Here is a 14029-nt window from a genome sequence, read left to right as displayed (position 1 = left end):
CACGAATCTGATTGAAAAAATCATGTCTTCTTATAATTATCATCGCTCTTGGATAGATCGACCTCATATGGATCCGAACACGAGATTGCTTACGCCAGAGTTCGAAAATGGTCTAAAGGAATTCATGGGGAAAGCTCTCAACCAACCGGAAGCTAAATCAGGTATGTTAAGATGTCCTTGTTCTACTTGTAAAAATAGGAAGGTTATAAAACAGTTAGATGTTTGGACTCATCTATATACTCGAGGGTTTACACGGAGTTACAAAATTTGGTATCATCATGGGGAAACTGATTATGAATATGGTAGTACTAGCGAACCTCAACCTGCCGTTAGGTTAGAAGAACCAATTAGAATGGACGTAGATTATGGTGTAGGTACTGAGCAGATGGTAAATGATCATTTTAGAGGGGAAGATTTACCCAATACACAAGCTAGGAGATTTTATGATATGTTGGATGCTGGAAAGCAACCTTTGTACGAAGGTTGCAGAGATGGTCATTCAGCTTTATCATCTGCAACAAGACTGATGAGCATTAAATCCGATTATAATTTGGCTGAAGACTGTGTGGATGCGATTGCTGATTTTGTAAAAGGTGTTCTACCTGAGGATAATGTTGCTCCTGGTTCATACTACGAGGTTCAGAAACTGGTAGCTGGTCTTGGTTTATCGTACCAGGTAATAGATGTATGCAGGGATAACTGCATGATTTATTGGAGGGCGGATGAGCAGCTGGATGCATGCAAATTTTGTGGAAAGGCTCGTTATAAAGATACGGGTGGAAGAGTTCCAGTGCCATATAAAAGGATGTGGTATTTGCCATTGACGGAAAGGTTGCAGAGGTTGTATCTGTCCGAACGCACAGCGCAACCAATGAGATGGCATGCGGAGCATTCAACGGATGGTGAGATTAGACATCCTTCAGATGCAAAAGCTTGGAAGCATTTTCAATCGACCTATCCAGAATTTGCGTATGAAAGAAGAAATGTCTACCTTGGATTATGTACGGATGGTTTCAGCCCATTTGGGAAGCATGGGAGACAATATTCTCTATGGCCAGTCATTCTCACACCATACAACTTACCGCCAAACTTGTGCTTGCGTCGAGAGTTTTTGTTTCTCTCCATTCTTGTTCCCGGACCAGAGCATCCTAGGAGATCACTTGATGTATTTCTACAGCCACTAATATATGAGTTGCAACAGCTATGGGGTCAAGGTGCTGAAACGTACGATGTTTCATGTAAAGAAAACTTCCAAATGCGGGCAGTACTTATGTGGACAATAAGTGATTTCCCAGCATATGGTATGTTATCTGGATGGACAACACATGGAAGGCTATCATGTACATATATATGACATAGATCTCTTGAAATAGCAAGTCTTGGAATTACAAAAGTAAGAACCTGTAAAAAACGTAGTAGTCCTAATTTCGACAGAGGTTATGGTTTAAATCTACAAAGTTGCAATATAAATTATATTTCTTCTATTTCATAATTGCTAAATAGACATATATGGATATTTAGTTGCGAAATGATTCATATTATGAAAATTGTTCTTTGAACATAACTTATTTTTCCTTTTTGTTTTCAGTTTCAAATTAGTCTCAATCTACAGTCCAGCCAAGAAAACATACCAAGGAAAAGACCAGAGGTTAAATCGACACACTATATGAAGCAAGTGAGATAGACAGATATGATCAAATCAAATGAAATCAATAAACATCAATCACAGGCAAAGAGTGTTAAGCAAATTAACTAATTTTGTTCCAAGTTTATTTAATTTGTTCTATACGTTACTTAAAAGTTTTTTTTCTTTTCTTTTTGGTAGTGTAAAAAAGGAGAGAAAATAGAGTTGGCTATATGACTAAGTGAAATAAGAGAACCACAAAAACAAGCCTTTCCATGACTGTGCCATCAAGAAAGTAGCTTTGTTTTCCATCCCAAACTGTCAAAGGTCTCTCTTCTCCTACACATTAATCAAAGAAACTCTCTCTCTCTCATCAATGTTCCTTTGAGACCAATGCTCCTCCCTTTCTTCTTCATATAAACCACATATCCTCTCCTCCATATCTTACCAATTTCATAGCAAACCCTAAAACTGAGTAATAGAGAGAGCTTGAGAGAGAGAGAGATGGGTAGAGGGAAGATAGAGATAAAGAGGATAGAAAACGCAAACAACAGAGTGGTGACGTTCTCAAAGAGGAGGAATGGGTTGGTGAAGAAGGCCAAAGAGATCACTGTTCTTTGCGATGCAAAAGTTGCTCTCATAGTCTTTGCAAGTAATGGTAAGATGACTGATTATTGTTGTCCTTCCATGGATCTTGGTGCTATGCTGGACCAATACCAGAAGTTATCTGGCAAAAAACTATGGGATGCTAAGCATGAGGTACTCTCGATCTCTCTTCTTTCTTTAATAATCTAAAGTTTCTTTGCCTCCAAAATATTCCATGACCAAAACATGTCAGAAGAGGCTTGATATTCAACCCTAGAAGCAGATCTACTCTAGTGTTTTGTCACAAAACAAATATTATGTGCTAAACAACCTGAATCGGTTATTTATTTTCGCTTTCCTAAAATATGTCAAAAAGATATACCATGAACCCTAGATGCAGATCTACAAATTTTTCTTTTGTGTTAAGCCTATCAAGCCTCTTTATTGATTCTCTTGTACTCTCAACAAGACATGGAGCCACAAAACATGGAAGTTATTCTCTTCTTTCCATTATTTTTCTTTTATTCCTGCGTAATTTTAAAGCTCCTGATGAATTCTAGAGTATATCTAAACATATTGCATTCACCACTCTATTTTGAAACCACCAATACAAAATTTTAAGTGATATAGATCGATAAGTAATTTCGATTTTAGGTCATGATTCCTGAGAAAATATCTGAGATGTGATATTAATGATGAGAATGTCTGAACAGTTTACCGATTTTACATTTGTGACTTACAAAAACTAATTAACAATTGGGTACGTAGTACTGTTGGATAACCTTTTTAAAATAGATTTTGTCCAAATATTTGTATATTTATTAATTAGTTTTGACAATGATAAGTTTGGCTCTCACAAATGAGATATATTATACAGTAATAATAGCATTCATAGAGTTGTATACCATTTAAGTGACTGCCTAGTGTGTTACTGTATATACCCTAAACATATAGGGTGAATATATATGTATATATCTGCATGAAGCATGAACATATAGAGATTGTCATGCATAACCAGATCTGTTTCTCCAGTTTCCTTTTCAGACATATATTTATGCTTAGTTTATAGACAAGTGAAATTTTTGTTTGATCTAATTTTAAAAACGACTTTGCTCATCTAACACACATGTGGAATCATTTTGGTCTCCAGAACCTCAGCAATGAGATTGATAGGATCAAGAAAGAGAATGATAACTTGCAACTTGAGCTCAGGTCCATCTTCACCCTCAGTGTCATATCTTTACAGTAGTATATTAAAAAAAAAAAGTATATATATGTAAATGTTTGACTAAAAACATTGAAATATCAAATCTAAAACCATATAAATTGTGAATACAGGCACTTGAAGGGGGAAGATATACAGTCTCTCAACTTAAAAAACCTGATGGCCGTAGAGCATGCCATTGAACACGGCCTAGACAAAGTCCGAGACCACCAGGCATGAATACATTCATAATCAATGTATACTATATATATAAATAGATTCACACAATAACTCTGATTTGGTCTGCTTGGCTCAGATGGAGTACCTCATGACAAAAAGGAGAAATGTGAGCCTATAACCATTTTTCTACTTTACTATTTAGCTTTCGGATTAAAATATGTATCCATTGGTGGTTAGATCAAAGATATTTTTTTTTTGGCAGGAGAAAATGTTGGCGGAAGAGAATAGGCAACTCAGTTTCCAGCTGGTACATATAAATAATAGTCATACTATATAGATCCGTGAAGGCTTTAGGGTTTTTGATTAGATATGAAACTATATATTAGTATGTTTGGTGCGTTTGATGTATATTGTTGGGAAATTGCAGCAACAACAGGAGATGGCTATAGCTAGCAACGCAAGAGGAATGATGATGAGGGATCATGATGGACAATTTGGATATAGAGTCCAGCCGATTCAGCCAAATCTTCAGGAAAAGATTATGTCTTTGGTCATCGATTGATCATCGAGATTTGTAATCTCATCACCAATCTACTATCTATTCCCTTTGTCTTTATGGAATGTGTGTGTCTCCTTTCAATCTCGAGCCGCCTATGTACTCCCTTTAGGCCTTTTACCTAAGCTTATATGTGTGTTGTTTGCTTATGAAAACTCTATGTATGTGTTGTATGCTTAATTAAGCGTTTGAAACTAATTATTGCATGTGTGTGGAAACTAATTAATCCTTGCTAATCAATATAACTTGTTAAGGACCATGCATTATCTAATAAGTGGAAGTTCAAGTTGTATAATGTAATTAAGGTTTAGGTAAACTGAACAAGATAAGATGCCTTCACAGACCAAACGATTACATATGATTGGATAACGTTATGAAAACAAATTACTATACTGAAATGTCTCAAAACTATTTTATCGTAATATTATTACATGTAAACTGTTTGTTACTCTTGTAGCTACTTTCAATGTTGTTCTGTTCACGTTTGTGTTGTATACCAATATTAAAGATTCTTAAAAAAGAACAGAGTTATGTAGAATCACACATGCACCCTCATGTTTAGCCTTCGCAACCAAACGGAGTGAAGTAGCATTCGAAGCATATCAAACGGCTGGGACGGTCTATTGATAACGAAATGTCTCTGGACCTGTAAAACCCTTCTCTGCAACACCTTGTACTCTCTCCACGACACGCTCTTTAGTATCGTTTTGATCTCTGGGATCTTTTCAGAGGGGACATGAATGGTGAACTTACTCCAGTCAAGAACGTCCGAGAAGGGCAAGGCGTAGTGATCAGAGATGATGACAGGAACACAACCTATGTTAATGGATGCCACGACTCGAGGGCTAGCCACTTCGTAGCCACTAGGACAGAGACAGAACCTTGCCTTGGCCATGAGTTTGAAGTAATCTTCCTTCGTTGCTAAGTACTCATGGACTTGGACCTCGTCGTCCTTGTCTTTCCAGTGCTGCAGTAGAATCTTGCGGATATTGCCGTGTTCGCGGCCTGCAAAGAAAGCAAGGATGGGTCGGTCGTGACCGGAAGAATTGGATAACCTAGGTGGGCCCAGTTGGCCCACGGGGATGTTGATCTCCGGGATTGAGACATCTCGTTGGGGCATGAAACCTTCTGATGTGTTGGCGTTGCAGAGAACTCTTATCATGTTTTTCAGCAGCTCCGGATCCGATCCCGAAACGTCTGGTGCCTGCAAGACGTCTTATAAATGTTACTTGTGAGACACGATAACGCTATGGAAGTATAAATTATGATTACAGAGAGGGTGAAAGAAGGGCCGGGTCAAAAAAATTTCGAGCTCTTTTCTTTAAAAAAAAAATTATAACAAAAATAGTATAAATGTGTCTAAATTTTTGTACATATATTTTAAAGCAATAAAGCTAGTTATACAAAATATAAAAAAAACAAATTTTAGTGTAAGATATATTGATTCAACTTTTTTTTTTGCTAAATATTGATTTAACTTCTCAAAAACTAATAAGAAATTTTTATTTTTTTTTAAACTTGACTTTTAGTATCATGGGCACTGGGGCGGTCGCTAATCACCGCCCTTGACTGGTCGTAGGTGAAAGAAAACGTACCCAATCATGGCAAGAAACGAAGAAATGGTCAGCTCCAAGGCTTCTATTCCAATAAGGATACTTGTGAGCCACGACACTGACGTAGTCAAGAAACACATTATGAAGTTGTGCTCTTGAGTAGGTCACAAGCGGGTGGTATAGGTACTGAACGATGTTGGCGACGCTAACGGGGAGGAGGAAGGTGTGAGCCTCGTCAGGGTGGCTAGCCGCGAATGGGCTCATCCCACTCTCCATCTCGTCCACGAACTGGCCTTCGATACTGTATATGTTGTTCATTGGACCTGTGTGTACTAACGGTGTCTCTCCTTCTCCGTACACCCACACTTTGAATCTCTTCTCCATCTCTATATGGCTTCTGAACATTTTCATGAAGAAAGTATTAGTTGGCTTGGGTATGATTAGTTCATAGGAAACATAAATTTTCATTCCTTTTTTTTTTGAACTAACAAAACTTTCATGAAATTTTCATTTATAATTACTCATTTGGACCATTCAATCAAATTCATGAAATTAATTTAATTCTATGTTATTTAATAAAATAAAATGGGAACAACATTTAGTTTAGCAACGTGCAAAGAAATAACTGATTTAAAAGTCAATAAGAAAAATAAGATTTAGGTTGCAATTCGGTGGTAAGAGAGAGACGTGACTACAAATACCAAAGCAAGCTTTAAGTGTGCGCTACGTTTCCTTGACCCACAGTTAATTACTTAATTGTGAACAGTAATATTCATAGATAAGTTGACTATATGCTACATTGCCACACATGACACACTGAAACTAAAATCATACTATAAAACTTACCTCTTAGCCAAAAACTTATCAGTGAATTCGATGAAGTTTGCATAATTTTTTTCGAAGTTAACATAACTTTATGGAGTTTACGTGATTATTTTTGATTTTTTTTAATGAAAGCCCTTTCGCAAAAAAATAAAATAAAATAATATTTAAATAAAATGAAGTTTACGTAATTATTTACAGAGGTGTAATATGCATCAAGATTTGGGAAAATGAAAAAAAAAATCTCATTATTTTGTTAGTTTTACTGTATATATATACCTTTATTTTTGTGTGTTAATGTATACTAGCATAAGAAAAGAAAAAGTATATTAGCTATATTTCTATATATAAATAGTTTTAAGGGTTTTTGTTTGTTTCACAATTTAAATTGTTTTCAAAATCCAACGTAAAATGTAATATAATAAAATAATATTTAATTATAAAAGTAAAATTAGAAGTATAATTTGTTATTGATTATTTTTTCTTTAGTTAAATTTTAAAGTTATAAATATTTTTTTTAAATATTTGTGCTTTTAGTCAAAACTATTTATAATTGAAAACAGAGAGAATATTAACTAGTACTTCGATCGATAGATCAGTTTCGAGTTTAACGAGATGCAGAGTTATAAGGGACGAGGAAGAACTAAACTTATACTCAATCGCTTCGCTTCCCAAAGCAAACGAGTAAATGTATCATAAGAGTTTTGTAGTATATGTAGTGCGATCAAATGAAAATCCATTTTATGACCATTTGAATTATACAATCAAAATTTTTAACTTGAAATCCAAATGAGAAAGAATTAAGGAGTGATTAAAGGGTCACTAATTAATGAAAAAAGGATTCTCCTGAGTCCTATTGTACACATACGAATGCACCTGCTTACCAAATATTTTAAAATCTAGTATGAATTGATACAAAAAGACTAAAACGACAATTACTTAAAACTGAAACTGATAACGTAATAAAATGTAATAACTTAAACTTAACGTTTGACACTTTTCGTAGAAAAATTCCACTGGGAAAAATCTTAGTATTAATTAATTACTAGTATCCCAATTTTATACTTAATTAAGTATATTGTTTTCTAGTTTTTATTGGTAAAATCAATTATATACTAACTTTTGGTGGAAAATAAACTTAAAAATGGTGAAAAAGAAGACAAATGTAGACAAAAAGAATGAAATTACTGATGAAATGCATAAGCGTTTCTGTAAACGGCTCCACGAGGAATAAAAGTTTCTTCTCTCTCAGATGTATGCTTCTTCAACCTAATGGCTTCACGTATTGCCGCTCTTGATTTCACTAAACCTTCCTCTATTCTACTCCCCTTCTTTTCTTTCTTTTATCACAAAAACATAGTTCAAAACGAATCCACAACATAACTGAATAAAACCATTAGGATATAGTTTAACATATATTATACCTTTTGAGAACTCGGAATTAATGTGACGTTTGATGAAGGAGTGCTAAACTCCATGGACATGGACGGTGAAGGAGACGGCGCGAGAGATGTAGCATGGGCTAAAGATGAGAGAGTGATCGAGTTTAGGTTTGGAGAAGATTGGTGTTGATAAAAGAGGAGAACGGTAAGTAGAAGAAGAGCCGGAACTAGAGAGAGTTTCATAGAAACGAAATTTGATTGTTTCATTTTGTTTTGTTTACTAGGATAAGATGATGACCAATGACACATTTGGGGCATGTATTTATGTATTAGGAAGAAAATATTTTTCTAATAAATTATAATATTATTTATAATTAGTTTCTTAGAAGTAAATAAGTAATTAAAATTAGAGAATCCAAGTAAAAACCATTTAAGGTAAAAATAAGGTAAGAAATGGGGGAAAGAACATAGACTGAAAACTAGTAATAGACTTATTGAGAAGGTAATAATATTAATTGTGTATTTATTGCCTTGTAAAATGCTTACAAAAATCTGAAGTTGTTGTTTCAAATAAATCCGCGTTTGGCATTGTTTATCGTTAATACCTATCATATGGCAAAACTTATGTATCCATTACCAAACCGGTTATCCCCATACTGCTAAGTCTGCTGTAACCGGTTTAAGGTAAGATATTTAAATTTTGTTTGGTTTAGCATCGGTTATAACTTATACACCAACATTAAACTTAACGCTAAAACTGAGCCAAAAATTAAGCATGCTAAATTAACGCTAAAGTTGTCAATTATTTGCATGCACCAAGTCTCACGGCAAGACTAAGACATGTGGCTTCGGAAAATTGAAAATAGTTTAGGTCCATGAAATATTCCAGAGTCCAGTTAAAGAGTCAAGCTTTGTTTAATTGCTTTCGACTCATTTATCAGCGTATGCTACAAACCTACAACTTTACAGCTCATACGGTATATAACCTAGAACTCTATATCAAAATCTACAGTCCTCTTATTGCTTCAGAGTTTATTTAACATTATAATTTATAAGTTTGATTATTTGCAGCGAAAGACATATATTTACAATATAAACATATATTTACAGCATAAATCATTATTATTAGTATTAAGTAAAATATAGCACAAGTGAGATACAATTCAATTTAACTAGGACGCGTTGGTCCAGTTAAGCGATAAATGAGTTCTGGCTGGATCTACCGTCATTATGGTTCGGTTAGCATTGGCCACATAGCCGCGCTTTAAATGGATATCGATTTGGTTATCAAAACTTTTAGTATTTGGAGTTACACAGCCTTTGTGATTTCACCAGGGTTATTAAAAAAATAAAATTCAATTTAATAACGAATGAGTCATTGCAATTTGTCTTCACGTGATACAAACACACTAATATTTAAAAATTAAATCAAAAGAACTGCAAAATATATATGGGTTAACAACCAACATGGTCACGCCAGTCCAATAACAAAAGAGCAGCTGCATAGTGGGACAAAGCACCCAACATAACGAACACATGGAAGATCTGATGACTATGCCCCACACGATCAAACCATCCAGGCTTAAGCCTCTCAGGTACTCTCCCTACATAGAAACCTGTCCCAACAAGATAGAACACTGCCATGCCCAGCTCGTACATGAGCGTCACGTTCCTTTGCGGGTTTTCCCAGTTGACTACTATAGCATGGACAGCAGGCACGATCCCGAAAAGCCCCATGGAGGCAAAGAGCAAAGCTCGAAAACCTCGGTACTTGGGAGAGGAAAGTGATGGAGTGAATAGTGTGATGATGGTGAAGATTCCCATAGAGGTAATGCCTGCGAGGTAGATGAAGTACCAACGAGGAGTGCACTGGAAGATGTAGTAAATTGGTGGGAAGAAAGAAGTGATGATCATGGCTGTGATGCCGGCGTAGTCTATGCGGAGGAGGAAGACGTTAAGGTCTTTTGAGTGGCAGCAGAAGAGGTGGCAAATACTGCTTGAGAGTAGGCAGAACATTGAGCCTCCTAAGAAGACGAAAAATGGCCATCTTGTTACATTCCCTGGACTCTTTGCATCCTATACAATCATTAACATTGATACCATCATCAGTGTTGAGAAAAAACATCTTTATTTACTTTTTATTAGAAATAATTAACACTTTATAATTTTAATATTGAGTTGATTTCGAATTTTCAAATCTAACAACTACATTTTGTTGACTTTGATTAAAATATAAATAAAAAGCTACAATAAATATATATAGAAAAGTAGTATTAACTTGTATCTGTGATATTTTAAAAGATATATTGGTTGTGGTTTCTCGAGGTATATAAAATAAATGTGAATTAAAAGATGAGTTACCTATCGTTCATAATCATCCCAACAATTACAAACCGAGGAATATAAATGATGACAAAAAAGAAAGATGACAAAAAAACCCGAGGAATATGAATATGCTATCAGTGATAAATTCATTCGAAATTAAATATATGTTAAATATTAGTCAAAACCAAGTAGGTACATCTAACTTTACAAGATGCATCCCATTTGAATGATTCAAAAAATTAATGTAGTGGTTGCATGTGAACTTCCAGAGACTAAACAGAGATTCAGTATGACCATCTGGTAACATACAAAAAGATATCTAATCTATTAAAGGAGACGTACCACGGGGAAGAATTTATCGTGATGCATAATGTTGGCGACGGTTAGTCCCACAAATAAAATGAAACCAAGTAAATGTCTGTCAAACAAAAAAAGAAAACGTTTCATCAGAATCAAATCATATAATCCAAACTAAAAGTGATACTTTAACATAAAATATAATTTACTAACGTCCAAACGTTGAGGGACTCATTGTGAAAACTGAAGACGCTGAAGAAAGCATCTCTAATGGACCATTCAGCTCTGTAGTAATTCAATATATATTCGTTATCTTTCATATACTCCGGAAGCTCACTAAACGACATCAATTCTCGTCGTTTTCTTGTCTTCTGCGATTTTCTTTTCTTTGGACCGCTGCTTCCATCTCCAGGAACAATCTTGCTCTTGCAACTGCTGTTGCCACACGACACCGTTTCTGGTTCATCCGTCGGACCAAATTGGTCCATATGAGCTCTAATGTCGATTACGTAAGACAATAGTACTTGATTCTTGATCCAAAGATCAAGGGAAAAGAGAAGAGGGTGAGAGAAGGGATATGAGATGAGAGGAAAAAATATAAATGGAAAAGGTTAATAAATTAAAATGTAAATTTAAGTTTTAGGAGTGGGGGAGAGAAATAAGGAGAGAAGATGGGGAATGCAAAGAAGACAGCTACAACATTTAAAGAAATTTTAGAATGCAGGTAGAAGTTGGTATCATGTTTCATCTTTTAGTTGTTAGTTAGGTTATCAATAAATTCTTCTTCTTTTTTTTTTCATTTTATATTATTTTTACACGAAAAGTGATTTTTGTTTTCACACTACAACGTTTTCTAGATACTCGAAACTTTTGAGTACGAACAGAGTAAATGTAGGCAATTTTAAGACCGACCGACTCAGATTTTATTACCGGCTTGTGCCTATTATATATATGAGTAATGCCTTGTACCCACCGGATGGTCCCTGATCGTTTTGGGTTTACAGATAAATAAGTAAAATAGTATTCTTTTGGTTGATTTTATTCAACAACAAATTATATGTGAATTAAGATTGCTTAAAGGTTTGCTGTTTACTTGACTTTAAATATTGAGTATATTACAACATATGCAGTTTAATAGAAAAAGACATCCAAAATACAATGTTGATATAAAAAAATAAACAAAAGATAATAGGTTAATATTTTTTTTGTCAGCAAATAATAGGTCAATAATTGACTGAGGAATGAGGATAGATTCTGTGAAACTACTTTTGACTACTTGACAAAAGAATAATAATCAGGAAACATTCATGCAGTATATTACATCTTGCTTCTCTTTTTTAAAAAAAATCTAATGAAAATAGTAGATGTAAGTTGTTGCATAAACGATTCTACATTTTCTAATAAAATTGTTGCTTTTTTGTCAATAGAACGGATCCCTTTTAAATGCCTCAATAAATAGTGAAGTATTTTTTATGTAAATATCAATATCTCAGTGTACCGTACCTTTTAACAAAATTCATAACTTTCGTTTGTTTAGTTTTTGTTGTCACGTGTACAATTTACACAAATAATAATGAAACTGTTTTACATTACCATCAAAAATATTTTGCCAACTTATTGTGTCTGACAATTATCTACAATTAAAATAGATAATGACATATTGACATGATAACTGCTTATTGTCTTTTGGGATTTGCATCTCCTAAAGCCTTTTTGGGTAAACATTAACAAGGAACGGCTAATCGGCCTTCCAAGTTTCCCCAAAAGAGATAACTCATGAAACACCCCAGCAGAACTAAATCAGGTTTCTAGATTTGTTGGAAAATAGATTATTAAGATACTAATTAATAGGTTGAACAAAAAAAAGATACTAATTAATATAGCTTGTCTTTGTTAAATATAGCTGAGAAGAAAAATTACATTAGCTTTTTAAGACTGATACTTGGTCAAAACATCACAAGTAACCTTTAATTTAGGATAACTGATATGTGTTGGCCTAACTAATATAACAACAAAGCTTTAAGGAAATGGTTTTTATTATAGATACTTGCACAAGTTAAGTAGATAAAAGTGGATGCTAAAAAGACAAACCACAAGGAGAGTTCGGTATTTCCTAAAACGAAGAAACTGGCGCAGCGTCAAGCTTGATAAGCTCGAAGATCGTTGATTCCAAGAGGAATGGCCGTTTGACGAAAACTCGATGACCGTTGATTCCGAAGAATGACCGTTCAAACGAGGGTTCTTGATAATCGTTGATTCCGAAGAATGCCGAAGACAAGGAAAGAAGAACTGAAAGTTCTAGGGTTTTTATAAATTCAATAATCGATCGTTCTTTACAAAGCTATACACATCCTATTTATACTATACAACGTAAATCATAACCGTATCGCTCGAAGACAATCTATAGAGATCTAACCTGATCTTTAAATAAAAGATAATCTAAACTAATATTTACTTGAACAAAACTTTAACCGTAGAAGGTGTTGCAACAAGCCCACGGCCCATGATCAATAGATGCGCTGCATCAGTCTCTCCAGGTGGGAAAGGATTCGCCCACGAATCCGTCACGTCGCTAAACAGAGACAAATCTAGTGGCAGCACTAGATATACATTTGAACTGATATGCTCCAATACCTCCAGCGGTCCTGTCTCCCGCAACTCAGATAGGTCAACCTGAGGTTCAAGACTGTCTACGCTAAATCTTGGAGCAGCAGTCAATTCAGAAGCGTTTCCTACAGTCTGAGACAGAAGCTCTTGGTGAAAATTTCTCTTGTGATCCTTCACGAACTTGTGCTGTTGCCAAGGTGGAGAAACATATACAACTCTCAATTTAGTCTCCTCTTTGATAAACACCTCTGGAGTAACTTCCTTGGCAGTGGCTCCTGAGATAGCCCCATCACACTGAAGCAAGAACTTGTCCTTGCACTGCATATCATCTGGAGCTTCCTTCTGAGATTTCATGGTCACTAAAAATTCTGCAGATGTTCTTGGAACAACACCAGTATTAGGCCTTACACAACATGTCTTCGGAGTCATCGTTTTAAACTCAACATGATTCTCGTCATTGTTCTGGAGCTGGACAGTAGAAGCCGTTAAGGTCCCCCTAACATGAAACTGAATGAGCTGGAGAAACTCCACACAGAACACGATCTGAAAATGGAAACAATTCTTCTCCATTAGACAATGAAGCACACTTTCTAGATATGTGATCTCTGTTCGTCCGGCTCGCTGAACAAGAAGATACGCCACTGAGAACATTATGTGAAAGACAAGTGGGAAAATCTCACAAACTGATATTAACGAAACATTCCAATAATGAAGTTGGAGCGCCACGTTTGCAGCCGAAGAAATATACAACTGCTGACTCGATCCGTACGCAACTTTGATCCAACAAGCACATAACATGGATGTGTAGGTGTGCAACAATTGTTTGCTATTAACAACTCTCAATACCCATGTAAAAAGGCCTTGCATCAGCGTAACTGGAAACTGTATGTTAGA

The 14029-nt window shown here is 35.1% G+C and overlaps 3 protein-coding genes across 3 annotated transcripts; 1 reads left to right on the top strand and 2 right to left on the bottom strand.

Annotated features, from left to right (window-relative positions):
• The first annotated feature begins 1894 nt into the window (after positions 1 to 1894).
• On the top strand, positions 1895 to 4350 carry LOC108845916 (floral homeotic protein PISTILLATA). The gene is made up of 6 exons (XM_018619116.2): positions 1895 to 2383; positions 3360 to 3421; positions 3548 to 3647; positions 3730 to 3759; positions 3856 to 3900; positions 4021 to 4350. Exons 1-6 carry the CDS (start codon positions 2129 to 2131, stop codon positions 4153 to 4155), a joined length of 627 nt encoding a protein of 208 aa, XP_018474618.1. The 5' UTR covers positions 1895 to 2128; the 3' UTR covers positions 4156 to 4350.
• A 138-nt stretch (positions 4351 to 4488) lies between these two features.
• LOC108846454 (probable glycosyltransferase At5g20260) lies at positions 4489 to 8173 on the bottom strand. Its single transcript, XM_018619682.2, has 4 exons — positions 7949 to 8173; positions 7713 to 7864; positions 5745 to 6099; positions 4489 to 5353 (listed from the first exon to the last, which is right to left on the bottom strand). The coding sequence occupies exons 1-4, from the start codon at positions 8171 to 8173 to the stop codon at positions 4688 to 4690; spliced, it is 1398 nt and encodes a 465-aa protein (XP_018475184.1). The 3' UTR covers positions 4489 to 4687.
• Positions 8174 to 9243: 1070 nt separating this feature from the next.
• On the bottom strand, positions 9244 to 11220 carry LOC108844593 (heptahelical transmembrane protein 1). The gene is made up of 3 exons (XM_018617873.2): positions 10742 to 11220; positions 10574 to 10649; positions 9244 to 9982 (listed from the first exon to the last, which is right to left on the bottom strand). The coding sequence occupies exons 1-3, from the start codon at positions 11014 to 11016 to the stop codon at positions 9362 to 9364; spliced, it is 972 nt and encodes a 323-aa protein (XP_018473375.1). The 5' UTR covers positions 11017 to 11220; the 3' UTR covers positions 9244 to 9361.
• Positions 11221 to 14029: the final 2809 nt, after the last annotated feature.

This window comes from Raphanus sativus, unplaced genomic scaffold, assembly GCF_000801105.2.
Source record: "Raphanus sativus cultivar WK10039 unplaced genomic scaffold, ASM80110v3 Scaffold0087, whole genome shotgun sequence".
Lineage (NCBI taxonomy): Eukaryota > Viridiplantae > Streptophyta > Magnoliopsida > Brassicales > Brassicaceae > Raphanus > Raphanus sativus.
Note: the sequence above shows the minus strand (reverse complement) of the source record. Positions and strands in the feature narration are given on the sequence as shown.

Excerpts from the sequence above, each read along its gene's own strand:
- LOC108845916 (XM_018619116.2), top strand. The coding sequence starts at position 2,129 with ATGGGTAGAGGGAAGATAGAGATAAAGAGGATAGAAAACGCAAACAAC. Across the intron at positions 2,384-3,359 it reads TATGGGATGCTAAGCATGAG|AACCTCAGCAATGAGATTGA; the intron begins GTACTCTCGATC and ends TTTGGTCTCCAG. Across the intron at positions 3,422-3,547 it reads AACTTGCAACTTGAGCTCAG|GCACTTGAAGGGGGAAGATA; the intron begins GTCCATCTTCAC and ends TTGTGAATACAG.
- LOC108846454 (XM_018619682.2), bottom strand. The coding sequence starts at position 8,173 with ATGAAACAATCAAATTTCGTTTCTATGAAACTCTCTCTAGTTCCGGCT. Across the intron at positions 7,865-7,948 it reads TAATTCCGAGTTCTCAAAAG|AAAGAAAAGAAGGGGAGTAG; the intron begins GTATAATATATG and ends TTGTGATAAAAG. Across the intron at positions 5,354-5,744 it reads TCGTTTCTTGCCATGATTGG|GCACCAGACGTTTCGGGATC; the intron begins GTACGTTTTCTT and ends GACGTCTTGCAG.
- LOC108844593 (XM_018617873.2), bottom strand. The coding sequence starts at position 11,016 with ATGGACCAATTTGGTCCGACGGATGAACCAGAAACGGTGTCGTGTGGC. Across the intron at positions 10,650-10,741 it reads GAGTCCCTCAACGTTTGGAC|ACATTTACTTGGTTTCATTT; the intron begins GTTAGTAAATTA and ends TTTGTTTGACAG. Across the intron at positions 9,983-10,573 it reads ACGATAAATTCTTCCCCGTG|GATGCAAAGAGTCCAGGGAA; the intron begins GTACGTCTCCTT and ends ATGATTGTATAG.